At 41.7% G+C, this 25,977-nt stretch overlaps 1 protein-coding gene across 3 annotated transcripts in view; it reads right to left on the bottom strand.

The window, feature by feature from the left end:
* C6H1orf21 (chromosome 6 C1orf21 homolog) overlaps positions 1-25,977 on the bottom strand; it is a 218,319-nt gene that overhangs the window by 19,539 nt on the left and 172,803 nt on the right. For all 3 annotated transcript variants that reach the window (XM_021682784.2, XM_021682785.1, XM_021682786.1), the window contains exons 4-5: positions 10,018-10,094; positions 1,658-1,718 (exon numbers count right to left, since the gene is read on the bottom strand). In XM_021682784.2, the coding sequence (XP_021538459.1) occupies positions 1,658-1,718; positions 10,018-10,094 (138 nt within the window). The remainder of the gene's footprint in view (positions 1-1,657; positions 1,719-10,017; positions 10,095-25,977) is intronic.

The raw sequence follows: 25,977 nt of genomic DNA, 5'->3' as shown, positions 1-25,977 counted from the left end.
TTATTGCCATGGAGCCCAAACAAACTGAGAAAGAAAAGGTCTTCACCATTACAGTGGGAAAAAAAATATTTATTTTTTTGCCTTTCTTTACTAAAACAAATGTTATTGACAAGTCGAACAGCTTTTGAACGAATACGTGGAACTTGGTAATTATTCCTAGATGAAGTTTTCAATCTAAAAAGTCATATGTAAGCCAGGATGTCACTTAAAAAAAAAAAAGGGGCACCCGAGTGGCTTAGCTGGTTGAGCCTCTGACTCTTGGTTTTGGCTCAGGTCATGATCTCACGGTGGTGAGATCGAGCCCTGAGTTGGGCTCAGCCCTGGGTGTGGAGCCTGCTTGAGATTCTTTCTCTCTCTCTCTCTCCCTCTGCCCCTTCACTCTCCCTCTCTAAAAATAAAATAAAATAAAATAAATTATATGCAAAGGAGTATTTATGCATAGCCAAGTAATACTGTAGGTTAAAGTTCCATTCTAATTCATCATCCATCTCTACCTTTCACATTGGCAACATATGTGGTCCTTTAATGGTGCATTAGAAGATTGCACAACTATTTTTTAAGGAGGTCCACTTCAGAATGAGGTCTGCTGCTAAAATACTGATGAATTTAAGCCCTTCATTATTTTCCATTGAGTGATATATGTCATAACTTAGGAATTCATGAAGGAATGCTCAGGTAAAAGTGCCACAAAAAGTAAAAAATAAATAAAAATTAAAATGGAAAAAACTTCAAAGGCAAAACTGGCCCATGATGCCTTAATCATAGTTGTGCTATGTTCTGAATTTAGAATTTTACTCTTCTTCAGAACAGGGTTTTCAAATGGTAATACTCAGATTTATAACTGTAGTATTTAAAATTCACCCCCTGCAGTGATGAATTTAAATTCTACAAGTATGTAAGTAAGCCTTTAATTCTTACCATATTCCATACTTCATTCAGTTGATCAGCATATGGCACTCTGAGATCCTAAGTATGGGTTCAATTTCCACACAGATCTTCCTGTCAATGTAAAATCCCCACGCTCTTAGAGAAGCAACTTGGGAGGGAAGCAACTGCTTTGGGGTCAGGCAGATGTGGGCCGGAATTCCAACTTGACCACTAGTGGCCTTGCAAACCTTGGTAAGTTATTCAAGTATTCTGAGCCTTAGTTTCCTTGTCTGTAAAATGCAGATGATACCTGTCTCTGAGCCATTTCCCTGCGGTGGGTATTGACTGCAACACACATGCGATGTTTGTACAGAACTCACAGCAGCGTCAGGCATATAGTGGACACTCCATAGGTTTTGACAGGCACTAACAACCTTCTTGCTTGCCGTCTCAAGTGAGAGCAGGGTATCAGGTGCAGACAATGTGCAGGGATAGCAATGTTCTGTCTCGAGGCAAAGGCTCTTACTAGTCTCTATTTGGCCCTACACATGTTAATTAATGATCAACAAGCCTAGGATCTTGGGTGCTGCTCTAGCATATATTAAACATTGTCATAGTCACATTTTTTTTTTTTTTTTTTGGTGTGAGGGGTGACTTTTATTTTAACTCTCTACCCATCCCCTTACAAGAACAGCTTTGTAACACAGAAATCAGAATATTATTACCTTCACTCATGAGGCAGTGAGCATATTTCCCTTGAAACAAGTAGTTCATTTATTTTACTTCTTACCTTTTCAATTTTTTCATCCAGCATTCTGAAGAATTCTTGTTGGCTTTCAGAGATGTGCATGCTAAAAAAACAAGGAATAGTTAAGTGCATTATTTCAATGTTTTCTTCAACCAGCTCCCTCAAATGAAAACCACTGAGTCCCCAAACTTTGAAGCAGACATTTATATATTACCGACTATTCCAGTGAACAGTCTAAGTCATATTAAGGATAAATGCCATTCCAGTAATTCCTATAAATGTGTTTCATTATAGTCTATCAGTTCCTATGATTTACGGTATACAATTTCCTTTCAATGTACACATATTATTTATAGTGATGTTACTGGGAGGTATGTGTCAATTTTTTTCTTCAGATACACATTTGTGATTAAAAAAAAAAAAAAGCACAGACAAGCATTCCATGGCATATTTCAAACCTGTGTGTAACTGTGAGAAGAAAATATATCCAAGTTATTTTGTGAAAATGTGTATTTTACAAAGACTGTCATCATCAGCATGGTATTCAGCCGACCGTGTAGCTATGGGCTGGCAGCTAACAGGCAAAGAACTTGACATTGCCCCTGAACCCTTTGTGCAGTGGTGAAAGCCAATGCACCTCTTTGGAAGTGAGATCCCATGGAATGTGGGATAGAGGCAGGGGGCATATGTGAGTAGCACTTGTCCTGTGTGTTTGCTTGTCTAATGCTATTTGACTGCACACTTAGTGAGACCGACATGGGTGCTGGGGACAAAACATCAGAAGGTAAAGGAGAGCGGAGAAGAATCACAGATGGGAAGGGCATGGGGAGGAAAGGGTCTTAATGATAGTAATTTCCACGCAACAAACAGGTGCAGATGGTCCAAGGAGGTTCAGGACGCTGGGCTAAGAGACACATCGCATAGTGCCCCTTTCTAGAGCTCGGTTGTTGCAGTGGTTGCGCATGGAAGGAGGGGAGGCTCTGCAAGTCTAGGTGTGGGGGGCAGCCCACCTGACTTACCCTTAGCATTCTGCCTCACCCTTTAGGGGCCACAGAGAATGGCCCAAGAGACCCCAAACCCTTCAGGCCTCCAAGGACAGATAATGGGGCTCAAATGTTTTTCCCTGTGTGTAAAACCAAGATTTAACATTGGGAGCACCATGACATCAGCTCTGATATAAAAGGAAAATGATAAACTATCTGATATCAGCAATCAACTTTCACATGCATCATGTAATTTTTCCTGTCCTTTATGTGATAATTCAAGTGAGGTAAATGTCCTGTTTCAGAAAAAGGTCCTCTCTTGTTGCAGGTTAGAAAGGCAGGCCAGAATCTGGGATGATGAGAATATATTAAAACAGTCTCCTCTCTTTCTCTGGCTGGGCGGAAAAGCCACTTTTACATACCTGAGTTTTTCCAGATTCCCCATGGTTTTACTTCTTTAAGTGCCAAAACAATTTTTATTTGAGCCGCTTTGGATGCAAATCTTCTAAACTTTAATACAAGATCTATCACAAACATTATTTAACTTTCACTTAATGACTAGAGGCCACTCCCATGATCTTAAATCACAATCCCCCTCTGTAATACTGGGACACCCCCTAGAGCCTCTGAGATGGGGAGAGCTGTCTCTCCTTAATTAAGCAAGGTGGCCTGAAACTACGGGCTTTTGTTCTCTGCCTGCTTTGAACTTTTCCCCTCATTTCCTCTTGTCAAGGAAGGTATTGGTTCTCTTTCAGTTTCCTTCCCAGCTGCTACTTCTCTACTCCATGCTTAGCACATCCAAGTCTGTTAGAGTTGTGTCTAAAGTTAGTGTAAACAGGCTCTGAGGGAGAGCTTGGGGCGGGGGATGGTTCTTGTGAGTGGGGAACAGGCATATTCTGGCAGTCATTGTGACTGCTCAGACACATTCTGGGCATCCTCCCTGTTCCTGGCCATGCTCTCAGCAAATGAGGTTGCTGGACAGCTCTGGGTCCCAGATAGAAAAGGCGTGAAGACATATAGATATAGGTATTCCTTAATATAGATAACCACGCATGCACGCATACACATATCTTAATACAGATAACCATGTATATATTAGTTTCCTTAGGAAATTCCAAGAGACCTCATAAAAATGGCATGTTTAGGGGCGCCTGGGTGGCTCAGTTGGTTGGGCGACTGCCTTCGGCTCAGGTCATGATCCTGGAGTCCCGGGATCGAGTCCCGCATCGGGCTCCCTGCTCCGCGGGGAGTCTGCTTCTCCCTCTGACCCTCCTCCCTCTCATGCTCTCTGTCTCTCATTCTCTCTGTCTCAAATAAATAAATAAAATCTAACAAAAAAAAATGGCATGTTTAGGATTTGAGGTACACGGTGGAAACTTTTAGGGTAGAGTTTTTAACATATATTGCCTTGCAAATAACAGAAGGGCAATAAATATTTACTCAATTGACTAAGCGTACCTATTTTAATTCATGTGATGCATGACTCCTCACAGAGGCAGTTCAGTAGGTTGGCATGGGTGAGGTGCAGGCCTCAGATTTCTCATTTCTAAAACCATTAGGCTGGTCTCTGAGGTCCCTTCCAGCACTGATATTCTAGGATTACTACTAACTTCCATTAACTGCTTAATTGAACTATCACAACATGAAAACAGGCATGCTTGGTTAGTACTCACACATATGCATACTAGACTAACAAAATGATTAGTCTTAAGTAAAAGTGATTCTGCAAATGTGTCTGCCATGTCTGGGATCAAGAATGCAGAGCTCAGGGGCGCTTGGCTGGCTCAGTCAGAGGAGCGGCCGACTCTTGGTCTCGGGGTCGTGAGTTAGAGCCCCACATTGGGTAGAGAGATTACATAAATAAATAAATAAATAAATTTTAAAAAAGAATGCAGAGCTCCGGGGTCCATATCAGGAGCTTGATGCCAAAGGTAATGGTGAGGACTTTAAGATGCATACATAGTAAGCCAGCACAAAAATCTTAGTGGTTCCAGCTTTGGGTAGTTTTAACTACATACTTTCTACCCATTAAAAAAAAAAAAAAAAAAAAAGGAATTCCTTGATTAAAGCAAACTGAACAAAAGCCCCTTAACCCAGAAATAATTAGTCAAGACAGGGTATCTGCAACCCCACCTGAATCCTGAACCAAACAGTAGCCTCACTCTGGGGCAGCGGGTACGAGGGCTGGGAGGCAAACTCTACCATTTTCATTTTCATGTGTGCCCTCTGAGAAACAATTCTAACCAAACCTAGGCCACTGGCTTTCATTCGGTGCATCTCTACCATCATACCCCGCTGATAGAGAAATGCTGCCTGCTTTGTCCTTGGGTAAGAGCATCAGGACATCCCTACCCGCCTCTGTCTCATTTCAAAACCTACCAAGACGCGTCTTCCGCCAGACCGACTCACTATCTTGCCACACACAGTATGTGGACGGTGTTAGCCAGAAAAGACTAATGGAAGGGTGACTTATTTATTATCAAATCCTGACGCACCAAATGAGCTCCTTCTGATAGGCTCCACTGTCCCCGTCAGAGCAAGGGCCCGCGTGAGGCCATCTTCAGGGTGGTGTGACCCGCAAGCATGACGCTCACTTGGCTCATCTCTGTCCTCTGTGGATTCATTTCACAGACAAGCCCCGAAGGCCCTTCCACAGGGGCAGAGGCAGCACTGTTACTCTGGGGGAGTGAATAAATCACGAAGTCGCCCCATCTGCACCGACTGCTGCCTAGATAAACACGGATGTTCTCTCCTCGTGTGGGATCTCCATCAACACGATGGCATTAATATTCGTTTTTACCTTCAAGAGTCCGAACTGCACCGTGAGAAACAGTCCGTAGGTAACAGCCCCCTCCTTAAACCCTTTCTGATGCACACTTTGGTGACCATCCGTGGGGAGGGAGGAAAAAAGCACACTGGCCTTTCTAGTTTTCCTCACGATAATAGAAACGGATAATTAAATTGTTTATGATTCAGTTTATAAAGTACGAATATTTGATGCTAAGATTAATGAGATCTAAAAATATTTTATAAAAGCCTGTATGCTGGCACTTGATTCAACTGATAAAACTTAACAATCTCAGTAATTCCAATTTCTCTCCCTGCACTCAGCTGAGCGGAAAACACAATGCTCCCCAGCACTTCCTGTGCCCCCAGCTGGCACTGGCTGAGCCCTTGTGAGTCAACCCTGAGTCATCCAAAGCTCTTCTGACTATGATTCCTCGGCTTCATGACACGAGGGATGACAACAGTATGGAATCTTAATGACGAGTAATCAAAGGAATGAAAAAGGTGGGCAAAATGAGCTTGAGAGCTGAAAGGTATACGGCTTTCATTTTCAGTGACTTAAAAAGTTTCCCCTTATAATAAAAACCTAAGCCACAAAAGTATCAGAAGGCAAGGCCCTGACTCCCTAATACTTCACCTGCAAAAATAAAATGCCATCACTCAGGGAGTTCCTGGCAAATCTTGGCCTGAACACAGTTCTTTCTTTCATAATTATCATCACCATTGCTCAACTGGACGTTGGGGAAGTGGCTTAATCCTAATCCTCACATCATGGCACACCCTTGCTAGCAGTTCATGCACGGCTCACTTTTATTTAGTCAAATATAGTATAATAAGCATCCACAAAACCAAAACAAAAAACAAAAGCCAGGACCTGGACAACAACCTAGAGCTACCTTTCTTCCCACCCAGGCGTGTGTTTCCCCCAACTCAAGGGAACCAACATGCCCTCCCCCCTTTTATAGAGCTTTACTGCATATGTGCTTTATAAAGCAGATTTATTTAGTTGTTTTTAACTTTACGAAGAGTGCATCATGCTCTATGTAATCTTTCAGGGCCTACTCTTTTCTTCTAGTATTGTATTGCTCAGGTCCATCCAGTGTTATGTGTTGCTACAGTGCATTTGTTTTATTTTATTTTTTTTTATTCTTATGTTAATCCCCATACATTACATCATTAGTTTTAGATGAAGTGTTCCATGATTCATTGTTTGTGCATAACACCCAGTGCTCCATGCAGAATGTGCCCTCTTTAATACCCATCACTGGGCTAAACCATCCCCCCACCCCCCTCCCCTCTAGAACCCTCAGTTTGTTTTTCAGAGTCCATCGTCTCTCATGGTTCGTCTACCCCTCCGATATCCCCCGCTTCATTCTTCCCCTCCCGCTACCTTTTTCATCTTTTTTTTTTCTTAACATATATTGCATTATTTGTTTCAGAGGTACAGATCTGAGATTCAACAGTCTTGCACAATTCACAGCGCTTACCAGAAGTGCATTTGTTTTAATTGCTAATATTCCACTGTGTGAAGGCAGTGAGGTTCTTTACCCAATTTCCTGTTAAAGGGCATTTGGGCTGTTTCTAACTGTTAAGACATTCTTTTTTTTTTTTTTTAAGGTTTTATTTATTTGACAGAGAGAGAGAGGGAGAGAGAGAGCACAAGCAGGGGGAGTGGGAGAGGGAGAAGCAGGCTACCCACTGAACAGGGAGCCCGATGCGGGGCTCGATCCCAGGACCCTGGGATCACGACCTGAGCCGAAGGCAGACGCTTAACCGAATGAGTCACCCAGATGCCCCTAACTGTTAAGGCATTCTTAACAAGCATCAGACACTGTGATAGACACTGGGCGTACATTATTTCATTTAATCTCCAGCCCTAGGAGAGAGGATTTTTCTCCTCTGTTTTAATCTGAGAAAACTGAAGCCCAATGACACTGGCCTGAGATCATAAAGTAAGAATGGGCTCTGCATGTTATATCAAATGAAGGTGTGAAGACTATCTGCCTTTTATTACCTATCTACCTTTATTATTACTAAATCTCCTGTTATCACATATGGGATTGCCCTTCCACTTCTGGAGAAAAGAAACTCATTATCTTGTTTTATACACTGCAGAATAAATAATAGTTTCCCTGATCCTCTGTGTCAGTAAGGAGGAAAAGTACCACTCCTCATGGCCTTACAGGAAGATTTCAAAGTTGAATTCCTGTAACCTAAGGTTCTGACTCATAGTTTAAAACACACACACACACACACACACACACACACACACACACACACCAGAAGATTTTCTTCCTAATTTAAATGTAAACACATGAGCCAGTTTAATCAATCTCTCTGAAAGCCCCAGCACAGGCCCGTCTGCAAAGCATCTGCTTCAATGTGTCTATGTCTAAGTTCCGTAAGTATTTACACTGAAGGAAAAAAGAAATTCTCTTTAATGCAACCCCTCCTTAGAACTCAGAGATAAGGGAAACATTTAAAAATAGCATATATTGGGGGTGCCTGGGTGGCTCAGTCGGTTGAGCGTCTGCCTTCGGCTCAGGTCATGATCCCAGGGTCCTGGGATCGAGCCCCGCAGCGGGCTCCCTGCTCCGCGGGAAGCCTGCTTCTCCCTCTCCCACTCCCCCTGCTTGTGTTCCCTCTCTCGCTGTGTCTCTCTCTGTCAAATAAATACATAAAATCTTAAAAAAAATTTTAAAAATAGCATATATTGAATGGCTTGAATGAAAAGATGACTTCATTCTATCATCAGATACCTGCTGTCCCTCAAAGGCAGATAAAATTAGTGTAGATGAAAGTGGCTACCAGTGAAGTGGATGTGGGAGGTTGTGATTATGGCATCACGTGTCCCTAAGGGTGCAAAATTCGGTTTTACCATCCCACTGTCAATGTAAATGGTAAGTGGATTTTAAAATGTCCAATTTTCTTTGAAAGTAAACAATTAAATCTCTGAGCTCACCACCCTGTAGAGTCCTAACCACCTACAGCACCACCAAAGACACCGAGCCAGGGTAAAGTGATTGGTTGGACCTCGGTTATTTTTGTCTCCATTTCCTGGGAAGAACCAGACGTAACACAACTTTTGCTTATGACTGGGATGGAACTACTATTAAATAGATGTAATAGGTTTATTTGGGGGGGGGGTGTGACGATCAGCTGCACTAGTACGATCAGCACCCTCAGGGAATTTGTTCTTATTTAGGGGAAACCCCACAAAAGAGATTTGTAGCCTTGGGAAAACAGAGCCTCTTTGAAGGAAAGGGGAGATAGCTTCAAAGTCACACAAAGGGCGTTTCACTGCCAAGGTAGAATCAGTTCTAGAACAATCTAGAAAAATACTCATTCTTCTCTCTAACTTTTTAATCGTGCAATGCATAACAAAATGTACCATGTTATTTGTACAGTTTTAAATAATAACAATGAAAGGAACACCCATGTAATCACCACTCAGGTTAACAAACAGAATCCCTGGTCCCACTGTCTTCCATCCAGTGAGAAAGAACCACTCTTCTAAGTTTAATGCCTTTTCATGTCCTCGCTCGTCTTTATCGTTTTATGACATACATATATAACCTATTGATTAGTTCTGCCTGTTTTTTTTGAACTTTATATAAATGACTATATGCAGGCAGGTGCTAGTATTTCCTTACTGCACAGCCTTACTTTCGTGACCGTCCTCCATCTTGACATATGCAGTCATAGGTCATTCACTTTCACTGATGTGTAGAATTCCTAGCTTAAGAATATGCCACATTTTTTGGTCATCCACTCTATTTCTGAAGGACATTCGGGTTTTGCCTTCAAGAGCTTTACGAGCTCATGTAAACAGTGCTGCTATGGACCCATCAACCATATCTGGGGCACACATGCGTGAGGGTTTTCTAGGCTAATACACCTGAGAGGGGAGTTGCTTGTGGGCAAGGTATGTCCAGGTACAATTTTATTAGAAAATACAAATTGTTTTCCAAAGTAATTGTACTGGCTTATATTTCCACTGGGGTGAAGAGTGCCTGTTGTTCAACATCCTGGTCAACCATTTGTACCATCAGACTTTCTAAATTTTGCCCATCTTGTGGTGTGAAATGGTATTTTCCCTAGACATTATTAGCTCTTCAAGTTTCCTCTGTGGTGAAATGGTTGTTCACATCTTTAGCCTCTTTTTCTATGAGCTCTCTGTTTTGTACTTACTGATTTATAGAATTACTTTACATAACCTGGAAACCCAACTATTGTCCATTATATGCACTGTAGATAAATTCCACCATTTCCTTTTACTCCCCTACAGTAAATTTTGATAAATGGAATTTCTTAATTTTAATGCAGTCATATTAATGAATCATTTTTCTTAAGATCTGCATCTTTTGTGACTTATTCAAAATTCTTCCCTACCCCATAGTCATAAAGATATTCCCCTTTATTTTCTTCTAACTGATCTGAAATGTCAGTTCTGTCATTTATTATGGGTCTGTTTTGGGACTCTCTATGCTGTTCCATTAGACCAAACCACACTGTCTCAATTCACTGAAGCTTTACAATACATCTTGGTTAGCTGGCAGGCAAAACTGAGCTCACTCTGAAAACATTATTAGCTTTAAAGACAACATAAGGAAAATAAGAACCAGAACTTACTTTGCTCTGGGTTGATGGACTAATCCTGGAATCTCTTTATTAGTTTTAAGTCTTACGTTTGAACTGGCACTTTTTTCCTGAAAAACATAAAACACACATGTAATAGACAAGGTGAGAATCAGCAATTAAGCAGTGGCATGAACTGTCATCATGGAAATGTTAGATTTGTTTGAGACCCTGCACAGCTGACCACTTCACAAGGGCAAAAAATCCTGCAAAGAGGTTATACTGTAAGGTAAAACTGCCCAAGCATTTTAACAGGGAACACTGTCAGGAAAAGAGAAGTTAGCTTTATAACAGCTATAAGTATTTTTAAGAAATTATGTGCAACTAATATTTGATGTTTAGGTGTTTTTAGGAAAAATTAGTAAGAGAATCAAGGAACAGAAGATTCTAGTGCCAAAGAACAGCAGTAGTGTAATTACAGACATTGTTTATGTGCTCAGGTTAACTGTTCAATGCAGTGCATTTTGTTTATAAAAGACAACTGCGGTTATTGAGACATGAAGTTTGCATGAGGCCCTCGCAGTGACAGAGACAAGAACATGATTAACAATAACTAATTTATTCCACCCATAACAAATACTGAGATTGAATTCAATTGAATTAATAACATTCAATACTAACTTATATTCAAGAAGCACTTCTTTGGCTTTTAGTCTGATCTGATTTTTTATCCCCAGTTTACCAGCCTCACGGGAAAGAAACATTCTCAAATCTTAAAATGCAAGTATATTGGGACACTTGGGTAGCTAAATCGGTCAAGCGTCTGCCTTTGGCTCAAGTCATGATCTCAGGGTCCTGGGATCGAGCCCCATGTCAAGCTTCTTGCTCAGTGGGGAGTCTGTTTCTCCCTCTGCCCTCTGCCCCCCCACCCCTGCTGCTTGTGCTCTCTCTCTCAAATAAATAAATAAAATCTTTTTTAAAAAATGCAAGTATATCAGTAGGTATACTATCTCAATAATAGTACTGCTCTGTATTTATACAACACTATCTTTAAAAAATATTTAGGATGCTTTATAATTTGCTCTGACAACACATCCCCGAAATGAAAGGACAGACTATTCTAAACCTGTTTATAACAGGTGACTATATCCACTCAAGGAACCTGATGTGTAGCGATTTTAAAGACCCAGGGGAGGGCAAGGAATAAAGAGTGATGTGGGATGGTGCATAAAGCAGATGGTCACCAAATGAACTCTTTTGAGAGTTCCTATTTCTCTCAGGACAGCAGAAGCCATTTAAATCAGTGAAACTCCAATGATTTACATGCTGTGGTTGTTTGCTATTTACCATTAAACGTGAGCTTATCTGTATAACATCAGGACTCCAAAATACAGGGTAATTTTTGTTTGTGATCTTCCAGGAAAAGAAACAATTGTTAGGATTCTTTTGCGGTCTATCTTACCTTCTTTGCCCCACACTAAACTGAAGAGCATTTTCATACACTTTTAAAAGGCATAAAATATATACTGCTCCTTCTGCTGACCCAGCCAGGGAACAACAGATGAACCACCTTAGCTTTCACAAAGCAGCTCCAGGAGGGCTAGGCTTTACCAGTGGGGACTCCGAGCCTCGGTGGGGCCTGCCTGGCACTTCATGGGAGTTACACATCGTATACTGGTAGCACGAATGAACAAGGTCAACAAATGATGAACTTCTTTTTAACAGTGAGAGATAAAAATAGCTTTAATGTAGTCTCTCTGAAGAACTGCAGAGGTAGGTTCCAAGTTAGTCATTTTTTCCCCCTTAAACTTCCTGTCTGCTTGGATTAAGCACCGAAAATGGACACAGGACAGAGCCCTACACTTTTTCCCTATTCACTTAATTTCCCAAACGCTGAGCCTAAATGATACACTGTAATTTTGTTATTTATTTTTTGAGACACTGTAATTGTAAACATTACTGAGGCAGGAACGACGCCTCTAATTCTATGACTGTAAACGATACACAATCGTATTCTGCTTATAGTCAATGTATTAAACGGTACCCTTCACAATGACATTGCTTCTCTGCATCTTCCTTGAAAATACATTGTGTGGTTGCTAGGGAGAGAAGGAAACCCCAAATAACAGGGCTCAATGGATGGGGATGGGGGGGAGGAGGGGGCGGGGACACTCAGGTCCTGAACAAGCCATCCCTTTGCGCATGCGCACAGGTGCGCGCTGCCAGGAAGTGGGAGGACCAAAGCTTCGGCAGAGGCACTGGGGGGAATGTCACCTTCAGATTTCCCAGTTATAAAAAAGAAAAAAGAAAGTATATATAATTACAGAGAGATTCTTTTGATTATGTATGTATGATGTATTTATTTTTACAAATTACCATTCACCAGGATCTTAATATCAATGATCACTTACTATATAGGTCGGGCATTATTCTAAGTGATTTCCATATAGTAACTCATTTTAATATTCACAAATATTCACATATATTAACTCATTCTTTTTTTTTTTTAAGATTTTATTTATTTGAGAGAGGGAGAATGAGAGACAGAGAGCACGAGAGGGAGGAGGGTCAGAGGGAGAAGCAGACCCCCCCCGCCGAGCAGGGAGCCCGATGCGGGACTCGATCCCGGGACTCCGGGATCATGACCTGAGCCGAAGGCAGTCCCTTAACTGACTGAGCCACCCAGGCGCCCCTCATTCTTTTTTTTTTTTTTTAAAGATTTTATTTATTTATTTGACAGAGAGAGATAGAGCAGGAACACAAGCAGCGGGAGTGGGAGAGGGAGAAGCGGGCTTCCTGCCGAGCAGGGAGCCCGATGGGGGACTCGATCCCAGGACCCTGGGATCATGACCTGGGCCGAAGGCAGACGCTTAACGACTGAGCCACCCAGGCGCCCTATCAACTCATTCTTACGTCCACAATACCTCTCTGAGATAGGTACCATTTTTATTCCCCTTGTATAGATGAGAAAGCTGAGGAGGCATCGAGAGGTGAAGTATTTTCTTGAGACCATACAGGTGATAAGTGATAGTGGTGGGATTTTGACCAAAGCCGAATGGCCCCAGAGTCCTTGCTATTAGCCACTAGGCCAGCAGTTCTCAAACGCTCTAGTATCAAGACCCCTTTGCCCATATTATACAAATTTTGACACATTTCCTTGTACAATATGAAAAAAAATCACATTTGTTAAAATTCACCATCAATCTCATTAGGAAAATCTTGACAGAAGCTGTCAAGCTCATGGTGGTATAAAATTTTCCAAAATTCTAATTTTGGTTTAACGTTTGAATTTTATGACTGGCAACACATACTGCCAATTGTTTTCTTTGAAGTGACAGGTTCTCTTCATTCTTTTTTTTTTTTTTTAAGATTTTATTTATTTGACAGAGAGAGACACAGCGAGAGAGGGAACACAAGCAGGGGGAGTGGGAGAGGGAGAAGCTGGCTTCCCGCTGAGCAGGGAGCCCGATGCGGGGCTCGATCCCAGGACCCTGGGATCATGACCCGACCCGAAGGCAGATGCTTAACGAATGAGCCACCCAGGCGCCCCTCTCTTCATTCATTCTTGAGACAATGTTTGCAAAATACCCAAGCCTGAATATTCATAATTTATCTGTCAGGCATTTTTTTCTCTAAAGTAGAGATGGTATTCCATAAAAACAACCATGAGTTCAGCCTGCAACTCCATCGACTGAACAAGTACTTTTCCTTCAAATAACCATCTTATCTGGGTGTGCAGAAGAAATGCCTTACGTATGCCTCTTTCCCATTTTATCACATAGACTATTAAAAAGCTCTGCACCCAAGGCACAAGACTTAATAAAATTAAATAAAATTTACTGCTTCATCAAGGAGATTCTTAAGTGAAAATGGAATGTATCCTTCCACTGTAAGTGCATGGTGCAGGTGAATACAATGACTATAAGATTGGGGGCCACTGCCTTGATTTTGTGCTAAAGCACCAGCAGTTTCAACCACCATTGCTTCTGCACCATCAATGCAAATGTCAACACAGCAAAAAGGGCAAACTGCTTCTTAGTATTGTTAGGAAAATGAGCTTGAGGACATCCTGAGACTGTTTTGGGGACCCCAGGTCTGCAGGCCATACTTTGACTAGTGTCTCTATTTCCTTTGCAGAGAAAAGAACTATCGATTATTTAATTTGCTATATGCCTTATTTACAAAAATATTTAACCACCATATTGAGGTAAAATTTACATTCCATAAAATTCCATTATGAAGGTATGATTAAGTGATTTTAGTAAATTTATATTACTGTACAATTATCACCACAATCCAGTTTTTGAACAGTTCTATCATCCTAAAAAGTTTCCTCAAACCCATTTGCAGTTCTTCTCTGCTCTCCTCTATAGCCCCAGGCAACCACAAATCTGCTTTCTGTCTCTACAAATTTGCCTTTTATAGATTCATAGAAATGGAATCTTATCACATATAGCCTTTGGTGTCTGGCATTTTTCATTTAGCATTATGTTCCTGAGATTCATCTATATCGTAGCATCTTTCAGTATTTCACTTATTTTAATTGCTAAATAATATTCCCATGTATGGATATACTGTATTTTGTTTGTACATTCACTATTTGATGGACATTTGGATTGTTTTAAGTTTGAGGATATTGTGAATAAAGCTGCTATGAACATTCACATATAAGTCTTTGTGCAAACATATACTGTCATTTCTCTTGGGCAGGTTCTTAGAAATGGAATTGCTAGATTATATGCTAAGTGTATATTTAACTATTTAAGATATCACAAACCATTTTCCAAAATGGCTGCACCATTTTACATTATCACTTGGGATGCATGATGGTTCCAGTTTCTCCACATCCCTGCCAACACTTGACAGTGTCTTTTCGATTATTGCCATTCAAGTGGTATCTCATCGTGGGCTTCATTTATTTTTAAAACCATGACTTATTTGGATTTGTTCTTTGCATCCCTCAGAATACCTTGCCATGTGAGAGCATTTACATGCCTACCAGCTAGCTATACTTGCATCAAGAAGTCAGCTTTATATTTGCTTATAAACATCACTTAACTTCTTTTCTGGGTTTGTTTGTTGGGGAAGGGGAGGTTTACAGAGATCTGCTTTAAAAAAAAAGGCAAAGAAACAATCAAATAAACAAAGAAAACCAGAAGGGCTGACAGGACGAGGTTGCTGGGAGCCTCAGATGGAGGAGACCCAACAGAGAGCCAAGAGTCATGCCACGTCTGGGGTGCTCCAGAAATAGGAACAGAGAATTCGGGAGATGATGGAAGCAGTAACTAAGATATCATTTTTCTTGGCAGAAAAACTGATTTTATTGGTACTTGACACTTATAAACTAGTACTTAAAATAAACTGGAACCAAGGGGGACTAAGACGAACCCACTGAATAGCCCCCCAGCAAGCAGTTTGTGGAGCAGTGTTTCTCATGATCCATTCATTTTGGTATCCAGAATCCTCAGGGGTGCTTGTTAAAATACAGATTCCCAGGCCCTACACAAGCTTTCCTGAGTATGAGTCTCTGGGATCAAGGCCCAGGAATCTGCATTTTATTTTATTTTATTAGTAGGCTCCACACCCAGTGTGGAGCCCAACACAGGGCTTGAACTCATGACCCTGAGATCCAGACCTGAGCTGAGATCAAGAGTCAGATGCTGGGCGCCTGGGTGGCTCAGTTGGTTAAGCGACTGCCTTCGGCTCAGGTCATGATCCCGGAGTCCCCGGATCGAGTCCCGCATCGGGCTCCCTGCTCGGCGGGGAGTCTGCTTCGTCCTCTGACCCTATCCCCTCTCATGTGTTCTCTCTCTCTCATTCTCTCTCTGTCAAATAAATAAATAAAATCTTTAAAAAAAAAAAAAAGAGTCAGATGCTTAACTGACTGAGCCACCCAGGTGCCCCAAGGAATCTGCATATTAAATAAGAGTCCGAGGTGACAAAAAAGTTTGAGAAGTTCTATTTCAGAGAATAAATACCTTTGTGCTTAGGATTCCCCTGGGCTTCTGCAGAGCTGCCCTCGGGGTCAACAGGGAGGCCCACCCGAGCAGCAACCCCTTTAACCTGTTTTATACTTAGGGGCTCTATCAGTTGGAAAAAACATCCATTTCTTAAAAATATTTGCAAACTAAAGCCAGGTAGTGACAGGTTTATTTAAACAGCAAATCAAACAACTTTCTCCTTTGCTTGGAATAATTCTCTCTCTTTATGAACAGGGCACACTTGTCAGTGTCTAGAGTAAACTTACCTTTCTCCTAGTTTCTCTGAGGCTGGATGGAGACAGTCAAACCAACTGTATTTATGGGGCTGCTCCCCTGTCCCTGGGTGGCATCTCCCAAAGGGAAAGTCAGAACCCTGAGAGAAACTGATAGCTTCTGTCCAAAATTCCCCCCAAACTTCCCCTCCTTAATTTTTTTTTTTTTTGGAAGACTTTATTTTTATGTGATCTCTATACCCAGTGTGGGGCCCTAACTCACAACCCGAGATCAAGAGCAGCACGCTCCACCGACTGAGCCAGCCAGGTGCCCCACCCCTCCTTAATTCTGAAGGGAGCCACACAATGCGTTCCGGAAGATGGCAGAAAGCACCCCACCCCGTTGGCAAGGGTTGGAACTTCTTTTCACCCGTCAGTTCTTTTTGCCTGTGTTGTCCCACTGAGTCTGAGCAGATCTAGATAGCTGTAGCCCTGCGAGGCTCCCTGAGCTGTTTCTGGGTTGGAAATGTGGGGAGGAATCTCAATTTCTTTTTCTAGGCCCAACAGGAGGAAGTTCAGTCTTATAAAGAAATCCCAGGAGCCAGATGGATGCAGGAAGCTGGACGCCTAGAGAAAAGTAGTGGGGGTTGGAGCACTAACCTCTGGGACTGCCAGTGAGGGAGCTACACAGAGAAAAGACACAAAACTACTAAATATGAATTCGCAAAGTGTCCCCCCTACACACAGACTCTGTGTGTGTGTGTGTGTGTGTGTACATTTGAACCACTGCATTTCAGAAAATACATGAAAACTAGAAAGGTAAATAATTTAACTACAATTAGGAGATTGGGGGGTACACACATCTTTAAAACAGGAAGACATCAGCTATAAAATACATGAGTAATCATTCCAACTTTGAGGGAGTAACCCATAGAATGTACTCTTTTTTTTTTTTTTTTAAAGATTTTATTTATTTATTTGCAAGAGAGAGAGAATGAGAGACAGAGAGCATGAGAGGGAGGAGGGTCAGAGGGAGAAGCAGACTCCCCGCTGAGTGGGGAGCCCGGGACTCGATCCCGGGACTCCAGGATCACGACCTGAGCCGAAGGCAGTCGCTTAACCAACTGAGCCACCCAGGTGCCCCTAGAATGTACCCTTTAAGAAAACAACCTCGGGGCTCCTGGGTGGCTCAGTCGGTTAAGCGTCTGCCTTCGGCTCGGGTCGTGATCCCAGAGTCCTGGGATAGAGCCTGCTTCTCCTTCTCCCTCTGCCCCTCCCCACTGCTCATGTGCTTTCTCTCTCTCTCTCAAATTAAAAAAAAAAAAAATCTTAAAAAAAAATCTCATTTGATGTTTTATATAGGATTTCTCATGTGGCATTAACATGGGATAGGATACCACTTCCTTCAAATATAAAGGAATTTTAGCTTCTGTCTTCTGAATGATGGTGACACATTCACTTGACCAGAATTTCTGGATATTAACAAGTAGCAAGGCCCAAGCCACCAGGTTAAACTGTTGACTTAGATCGACCTATATCTTCATAGTTTCATGAACTCAACACTTCCATTTATAATTACCTGTCCAGGGAGATTATTAGAACTATTAGTATTTTGTTAGAATTTAGTAGTGATGAAGTTGGCATGGAAAGTTATCAGCTTTATGGAAATTCTTTTTCTATAAATTAAAATATACCTAATTTTATATCAAGCAAATGTTAAGTGGGGCAAATCAGTTTTATTTTTTTTTAAAAGATTTTATTTATTTATTTATTTGAGAGCTAGAATGAGAGCGAGAGAGAGAGAGAGCGCGCATGAGAGCGGGGAGGGTCAGAGGGAGAAGTAGACTCCCCGCTGAGCAGGGAGCCTGATGTGGGGACTCGATCCCGGGACTCCAGGATCATGACCTGAGCCGAAGGTAGTCGCTTAACCAACTGAGCCACCCAGGCGCCCCAGTTTTAAAGACCTAATATATTTTGTGCAGTTGTTTCTCGAGGTAGATTGTAAACATTTAAAATAATCTTTAAAAAGTAAACAGTTGTAAGAAATTTCTTGGAACAGATTTAGTTGTGTACCAACAAATCTAAAACAAAGTCCTTAAGTCACTATGCCAGTATGTCAGTTATTAAAAGTAACAAGCTCTATATAATGTTGTCAAATTACACGAAGAATTTTAAGTTGAGGATGTTTTCCACAAGATGATGTATCTCTGTTTTTCAAAGAAGTATTACATACATACCCAGACAATGAACAAATCTGGAAGAACCATATTCAGTTTTTGCCCAAGACACTTTATCACTTTGAACAGGGGAGATCACACTACGGTAAAAAACAATACCCAGTATTGGTGGTTCAATAAAATACAAGTTTATGTCTTGCACATGCTGTATGTCTAGCATAGGCTAGCAGCGGGGCTTTGCTCATCCTAATCCCTCAGGGACTCAGGCTAATGGAGGCCCCATGTTGGCCCATGCTGTCATAATCATCACAGCAGAGGAGAGAAGACTAGAGCAGAGCAAAAGTTAAGTGCTCATGTTTACTTGGCCAAAGCAAATCAGAGAACTACATGTAAATTCGAGAGAATGGAGAAAGTATAATCCTACTACGTGCTTGGAAAGAACAGAACTGGAATATTTATGAATAGCCCTAATGACCACCACGATGCTCATTTTTTTTTTTTAAAGTATGTTTTCTTGATCACAGAACTACGTAACATTAATCATAGAAATCTTTTTTTTCTGAATAATCTGATGTCCAACTGTGTCAAGTATCTTATTTGAACTAAATTATGTGTAAGTCACAGAAATATGGAAGAAACGTAAATACTGGAAGTTTAAATTGGGCTAAAATTTGGGTTTAGACTTCAAAAGAAATCCATAAGTCCTGGCTCCTTTTTGAAGAACAACTCTTCCTTCAATTTATCTCTTTGCTCTCACATTTTACTATCAGCAGCAAGAAGAAACAAGGTGGTGACTAACACTCTGCTAAGAAATATTCTCAGCTGAATAGTCAAGTTCATTGCTTACAAGTTCTGCTTTCCACATCCTTGTAGGACATGATTTGCTACGCGTTTGGCCACCATATTACAAGTGTCACCTTTCCTCCAGTTTCTAACTGGAAACTTGCCAATGGTAACTTTCATGTCCATATTTCTACCAACAGTGTGTTTGTGACGACTTACATTCTGTAAGATGATACAGGTTTTCTTCACCATGCTCTTCACCTTTTTCTGAGCCCTTACCAGCAGAGTCTTTAAACATTTTATTTATTTGACTGAGAGAGAGAGAGAGAGCACAAACAGGGGGAGCTGCAGGCAGAGGGAGAGGGAGAAGCAGGCTCCCGGCTGAGCAGAGAGCCCTACGTGGGGCTCGATCCCAGGACCCTGGGATCATGACCTGAGCCAAAGGCAGACGCTTAACCAACTGAGCCACCCAGGCGCCCCTAACAGAGTCCTTAATATCCATATTTTCTACTAACTGCTCAAGGCAATCTAGGCTTTTTCTACCATGCTTCTCAGAATTCTCCCGGTCTCTCTCCACTTCCCAATTCCAAAGGCACTCCACATTTATAGGTGTTATTACAGCACTATTATATTTCAAGGTAACAAATTTATATTGGCTTCCTACTGCTGCTTAACAAATTCTCACAGACTTATGGATTTTTAGAACACAAATTTGGAGGTCAGAAGCCTAAAACTGGTCTGTAGGGCAGTCTTCCTTCTAGAGGCTCTAGGAGACAATCTGTTTCCTTGGCTTTTCTAGCTTCTAGACTGACTACTTTTGCTCAAGGCTCCTTTTTTCCATTTTCAGAGTCAGAGCTTAGTATCTCTCTTCTTTGATCTCTGCTTCCATCCTTGTATCTTCTTTTTCTAACTCTGATCCTCCTGCATTCCTCTTAGAAGGATCCTTGTGATTCTACTGGGCCCCCCTGGATAATCCAGGATAATCTCTCTATGTCAAGACCCTTAATGTAATCGCATCTGCAAAGTCCCATGTAAGGTACCATATTGACAGGTTCTAGGAATTAGGATGCGGACATCTTGGGGGAGGGGATCATTCTTCATTCTACCTTTTCTTAATGAAGAACTTGGCATCTCACATCTGCAAAGCTCAGTCCTATCAGGACAAAGCAGGTCCATGGCTCACAATGAAAAGTTATGTAGGGACAGAAACAAGGATTGACAAGTACTTGTGGAAAACCACAATAGAGAAACCTAATGGCCCAGTCTTCACTAAATCCCTGTTTAATGGCCCTGTGTGCCAGACTGTGCTAGAGAGTTAGCGATATGATCCTCACCCACTACAAAATCGGAAAGTGAAATGATGTTTGGAAATGATAGAAGTATGTGTGGTGGAAGCACTTGAGATGACACTTAACTCAGAGGAGGAGGTCAGGGAAGCTTCCTGGAAAGCAAACCAGGCAGGGTTGGGTCTGGAAGGTGGAAGAATGTATACCCTGACAGGGAAAGGAGAGAATATGACAAGTACTTGGAACCATTGAGCCTGGGAGAGCCAGGGAGAGCATGAGGTGCCAGGAGGGCATATGAGAGATGACATGGTGAGGTGGGCAGGGGTGGAGGGCTCATTCTTGGACACTGGGTTTTCCTTTGAAACAAGGAGGAAACACTGAAGAAGTTTATGAACCTTCTGGCAAAATGTTTCAGAGATGGGAGCAGAGAGCCCGTCGGGAAGCCAGGCCAGTAAAACAGCAGAGTCTATGAAAGCTAACTAAGACCAGACGGGCAGAGCATAGAGGATAACAAGAGTATAGCCTCTGGAGTCACATGACCTCTCCACTTTCTACTTGTGTGACCTTGAGCATATTACATAACCTCTGTGCTTCAGTTTCCTTAGCTGGGAACTGGGGACGGAAGTCATACCTCCTTCAGTGGGTTACCTGTTGGACAGGAAGTCCATCACAAATGATAGCTTGTGTTGATAAGATAGTTGCTCCTGAAATAAGGATGAGGACACAGATTTGACAGTTGTCATGAAAATTACCAAGTCCTCACTGTACACTGAGCGCCTTGCTTTCCTTTGAGGGAAACAAGAAAAAGACAAAGGAGAGCCCCAACTTCATGGAGCAATTGCAAATGTCAGAGAAAAACAAACCCAAATACTAAATATAGCACTTACTATCATTTAAATTTAAATATCTATAAATAAAATAAATATACATAAACAGAGCATTTATATATATACTTATAGAAGTAAAAGCACTGATAAAATCTGAGGTCATCTGAATGTACAGGGGAGGTGGAAGAGGACAAGGTTTAGTCAAGCATGACGGCCAGGTTTTTGGCTGAGCTGACAACAGGAAACGGTAGTGGCCAAAAGGAGAAATAAAGGAACTTTAGGGTTACTGATTAGAAGGGTGAAATACGGATTTCAAAAAATTGCTTTTTCTTCCTTGCTACGTATGTGTAATGGGTGGGTCGACTCCCAAGTGAAGGTGTCTTTCTGGGCAAGCAAAGGAAAGGTGACATGGCTATTAAGCAGAAATGGGGCTGGGCAGAGGTGCGTTTTTCTTGAAGGGAATGAAACGTAAGCTTCAGGGCCTATACCTAGATGGCCTGAACTGTTGTCCGCAGAAATTAGGAGAAAATGTAGTCTTTCTGAATGGATACATTAAAATGTAACTATTTTTGAGATATAGACTTTACTTATCACATAGTCTCTCCATGTGGAGCCCAACCAACATTCATGGAGGAGAGAGGCAGGTGACGGTGCTGTAGATGGAGAGACCACCTGTCTGAAGGCCTGGGACTTACTGATTTACCTCACAAGAGTGGATCTGAGCTCAGGCCTGACTGGATCCAGGTGGTCAAAAAACACTCCCTCACTCCTTTGCTAATCACCTTGATTTCATTTTTTCCAGGACCCTGTGGCAATGCCTGAGTCAATCCTTACAACCCTGTCACTCAACAGGCAAGAAAGTCTTCCCTGTGAGGGCCATTTTCAAGAATCTCAGGGAAACACTGATTATTAGCTTGCCTTCCATCCGTCCAGTGCCAACTTGGCAGGAGACCACATCTTTTATTCTGCCTGGGAGCTCACTGCCTGGAAAAAAGGTTTGGTTTTTTTTTTCTCTATTATTGGACATATTTACAAAACATACACATTCTCTGTTGCATGGATTTCTCTTTTTAAAAAGTGTGTTTAAAAAAATCCTTTTATGTTTTCACATACGGGAGTTCTAAGTTTTGACTGGTGAAAAAGAACAGATTTCTTTCTTCTTTGATTATTTCTCCGTAACTTCTAGGATTAGTCCTGGCTATTTCTAAATTTAGCTCCCTGCCTGTACATTTTCTTCTGTACCCTTTTGCCACCTCTCCCAACAGAAGTCAGTGTAAATGAGGGGAAGTCGATGTTTTAACAGTGGCCCCAGGCTTTCTAGCTAATACAAGTGTCAATCCTGTCACGGCACGATTATTTTGCAATGTGGAGTCAGTCACTAGATTTCTATACATAGTCAATAATCAAATGTGGCGTTGTTCCATTACTGATGTAACTTTTAGCCCAAGGCTAGGAAAAGACTGGTTGGTTGTAACTAGCATTTGGGTTAAAAAAGCTCTTTAAAATTGAAATATGGTACTTAGGTAATAAAAGGAAAGCACTATTTTTCCCCAACCCTCCCCCCGCCCACCTCCTTTTGGGGAAATGGGCTGCTAGAAATATCTTCATTCTGAACTTTGCAAACAGAATTGATCCTGAAATGTTTTAATGGGTTGTGTTTAACCAGGAGTGTCTTTATTTGCTCACCTCCTTTCTAGAAAAGCTCCCATACTCATCTTTTTCCACATCTGCCTTCACAGCTGGTGTACCCTCCCATAAGACTTCTGAGCCGAGCACTTACTGCCGACGTGGGACAATGATGGGCTTGGGCCCCTTCGGCAGCCTGACATCAAGCTGGGGGGAGAAGCTAAGAACCAATGATCTGCGTTCTCTGCCGCTGTCATTTCTCATCTCTCTGAGGATCTTTTATGAGACCTTCCAATGAGGGGCTCATTAGTGGTACGATAGGCCTTAGTTTACTAAGTCTGCCTTGTGTAAAGTAGTTTCTGAATGTTTGATCCCATTTTCTCCATTCTTCTCACTCTAGATCCTACCAGGCAAATAAGTCTTCGCAGACAGCTTGCTTGTTCCCTTCTTCTTTGCCTCTCCCTTTAAGTGAAAGTCTTTCCCTACCTGAGTAAAAGGGTGGGGGATGGGGGGGAGGGTGGAGCTGGCTTGGAGAGAAAAATATGTTAGACCACGTGTCTAAAAGCTCTGATGAACCAACCACACGGGCCTAAATGTGAGATGATCCCCACTCCTCCAAAGACAAGATCCTCAGAAACGTGTCCTGGCAAGCTTAAATATATAATCCATCCTTCAGGAATGTAGTTGAAACCTTCAGGCGATGGACTTACAATAAATATTAATTCAGCTACACAAATCTTTAAAACCACATATTGTGTACAAAATTATATGAATTCAGAAATATTACTTTTTCCACACTCACATTTCATCAAACAATTTAAACGTCCCAGGTGCATTTGGAATCAGTATTTTCACCACCAGTCACCTGCTTTTTTGAGTTTCTAATGTTTCCAAGGCATATTATCTTCACTTCTGACTTGACGAAATACGCCATTTGAATTTTTATATGTTGCTGTCTTGGACATTTAATTCCAAGCCATAAATACCCAGGTTAGTAGTGGTGATCTCCACGTTGTGCACCACTTACTGCATTATTCTTTCAACATTAACTGTTAAAAAGGCTGTTAGGATGACGCACAGAAGTATTACTAAATTAGAATGGTGCTTTTTTTCTCATTTAGAAACAAAAATGATTCTATCAGCAGGCCCCTCTCTGTAAGCACCTAAAGTGCTCACCGACTAAAGCTGGTGTTTTAGGCTAACGTTTCCCTTAAACTTCGTGTTCAAAATAACAAGAGTGCCCTATACCACGTGGTTCATATAGAAGGTGGCATCCACTTTTCTCAAGGACTCCAGAAAAAAAAATCCTGCTTATATTCTGGCAAATACCACAACACAGTGAAATCTTCTCATGTGAATATGATTGAAAGGGTATCTTTTACCACCATCCAAGGTTTCCTGATGAAACTTAATAGAAATATTAGAGACTTTATTCCATTTCTCAAGGGGAATACTGAAATGAAATCTCACAAATGTTGAGGGCCCCATCTGTTGTCCAATGGTCATTTGGTAGAAAACATTCCGAGGCTGGTGAAACAACACACAACAACTTGTACGTATGCTGATGTGCTTGTCTATGTCCCTGTTCTCTCTGAGAGTCATTGTTCCAGAAGATAAACTCCTCAAGTACACATAAAACCGTGTTTAATTTGTTTCTTACACGAGGCCATTATGTATGTACGTAACTGATGCTCCCATGATAATCTGACCAAAGAGAAACATAGTTTTTGATTCTTTATCACCATGGTTCTTATAATTGCAAAACAGTAACAACAGTAAATATAATAGCTATCACTGAGGACACCCTGGCAGGTGCCAGACTCCACACCAGGGCCTGCGGGCATTAATTACGTTAGCACAGACCAAGGGCCATGCACAGGCCCTGCCGTGTGTTAAGAGCCCAACAGATGTCAGCAATTACTGTTATTGTTATTATTCTAACTTATTATTATTTGATCCTCACAGCAATTGTTTGAGGCAAGCATTCACAGAGAACATTAAGGAAACCATTAAGGAGACAGAGCCTCTGAGACATTTTCTAAGTTGCCCAAGGTCAGAGAGTTATTGGCCAAAGGGGGACAGGGACCATGCACTGGCATCTCTTTTGATAAATATTGTGCATTCTTTTTTTTTTTCTTTTAGAGAGAGAGGGAGAGAGAGCACGAGCAGGGGGAGGGGCAGAGGGAGAGGGAGAAGCAGGCTCCCCGCTGAGCAGGGAGCCCAATGCGGGACTGGATCCCAGAACCCTAGGATCATGACCTGAGCCGAAGGCAGACGCTCAACGGACTAAGCCACCCAGGCGCCCCAATATGGTGCATTCTTAAAACAGCCAAATCTATATAAATTAAAGAGGGTGAGAGTAAGAGCAGTCCACATAATTTTTAACACCTGCTTTGTGTTTCAATACCAGAAGATGAGACGAGAAGCCTGGGAGGGATCCAGTTTCAAAGACAGAGGCAAGAACCCCATGGCCATTGGTGAAACACAGCATCTGTACCTCCCAGACCAAAGCAACTCAAGGCCAGGCGAGTAATGGGACTAGCTGATGCACCTTGAGTAAGCAATAGGGAGCAGGGGCACCAGGTATAACTCATAAGGACAGCCATCAGTGACTGTCTCTCCCAAAGGCATTCAAATTACATTTTTAAAAATTGAGGTAGAATCGACATATCACATTAAATTAGTTTTCAGGGGTACAACATAATGATTCAATATTTGTATATATCGTAAGATGATCACCACAGTAAGTCTAGTTAACATCTATCACCAAACATAGCTACAAATTTTTTTTTCTTGTGATGAGAACTGTTGAGGTCTACTCTCCTAACAAGTTTCAAATTAACTACAGTCACCATGCTGTACTTTACATCCCCATAAATTATTTATTGTATAACTGGAAGTCTGTCCTGTTTGACCCCTTTTACCCACGTTGTACACCTTCCACCCTCCCGCCTCTGGCACCATCATTTTTTAAAAGCTGAATTATAAGAACCTCAGAGCCAGTTGTTAAATATTCAGGAATTTTGTTAGCCAACAGTTGGTAGTTTGAAATCTGCCTTTGTGGGAGTAATTAGACTGCGGAAATTGGCAACCAGTATAAATCAAACCTTTTCTCCCCTCAG

This window comes from Neomonachus schauinslandi, chromosome 6, assembly GCF_002201575.2.
Source record: "Neomonachus schauinslandi chromosome 6, ASM220157v2, whole genome shotgun sequence".
NCBI lineage: Eukaryota > Metazoa > Chordata > Mammalia > Carnivora > Phocidae > Neomonachus > Neomonachus schauinslandi.
This window is presented reverse-complemented; position numbering and strand designations above follow the sequence as displayed.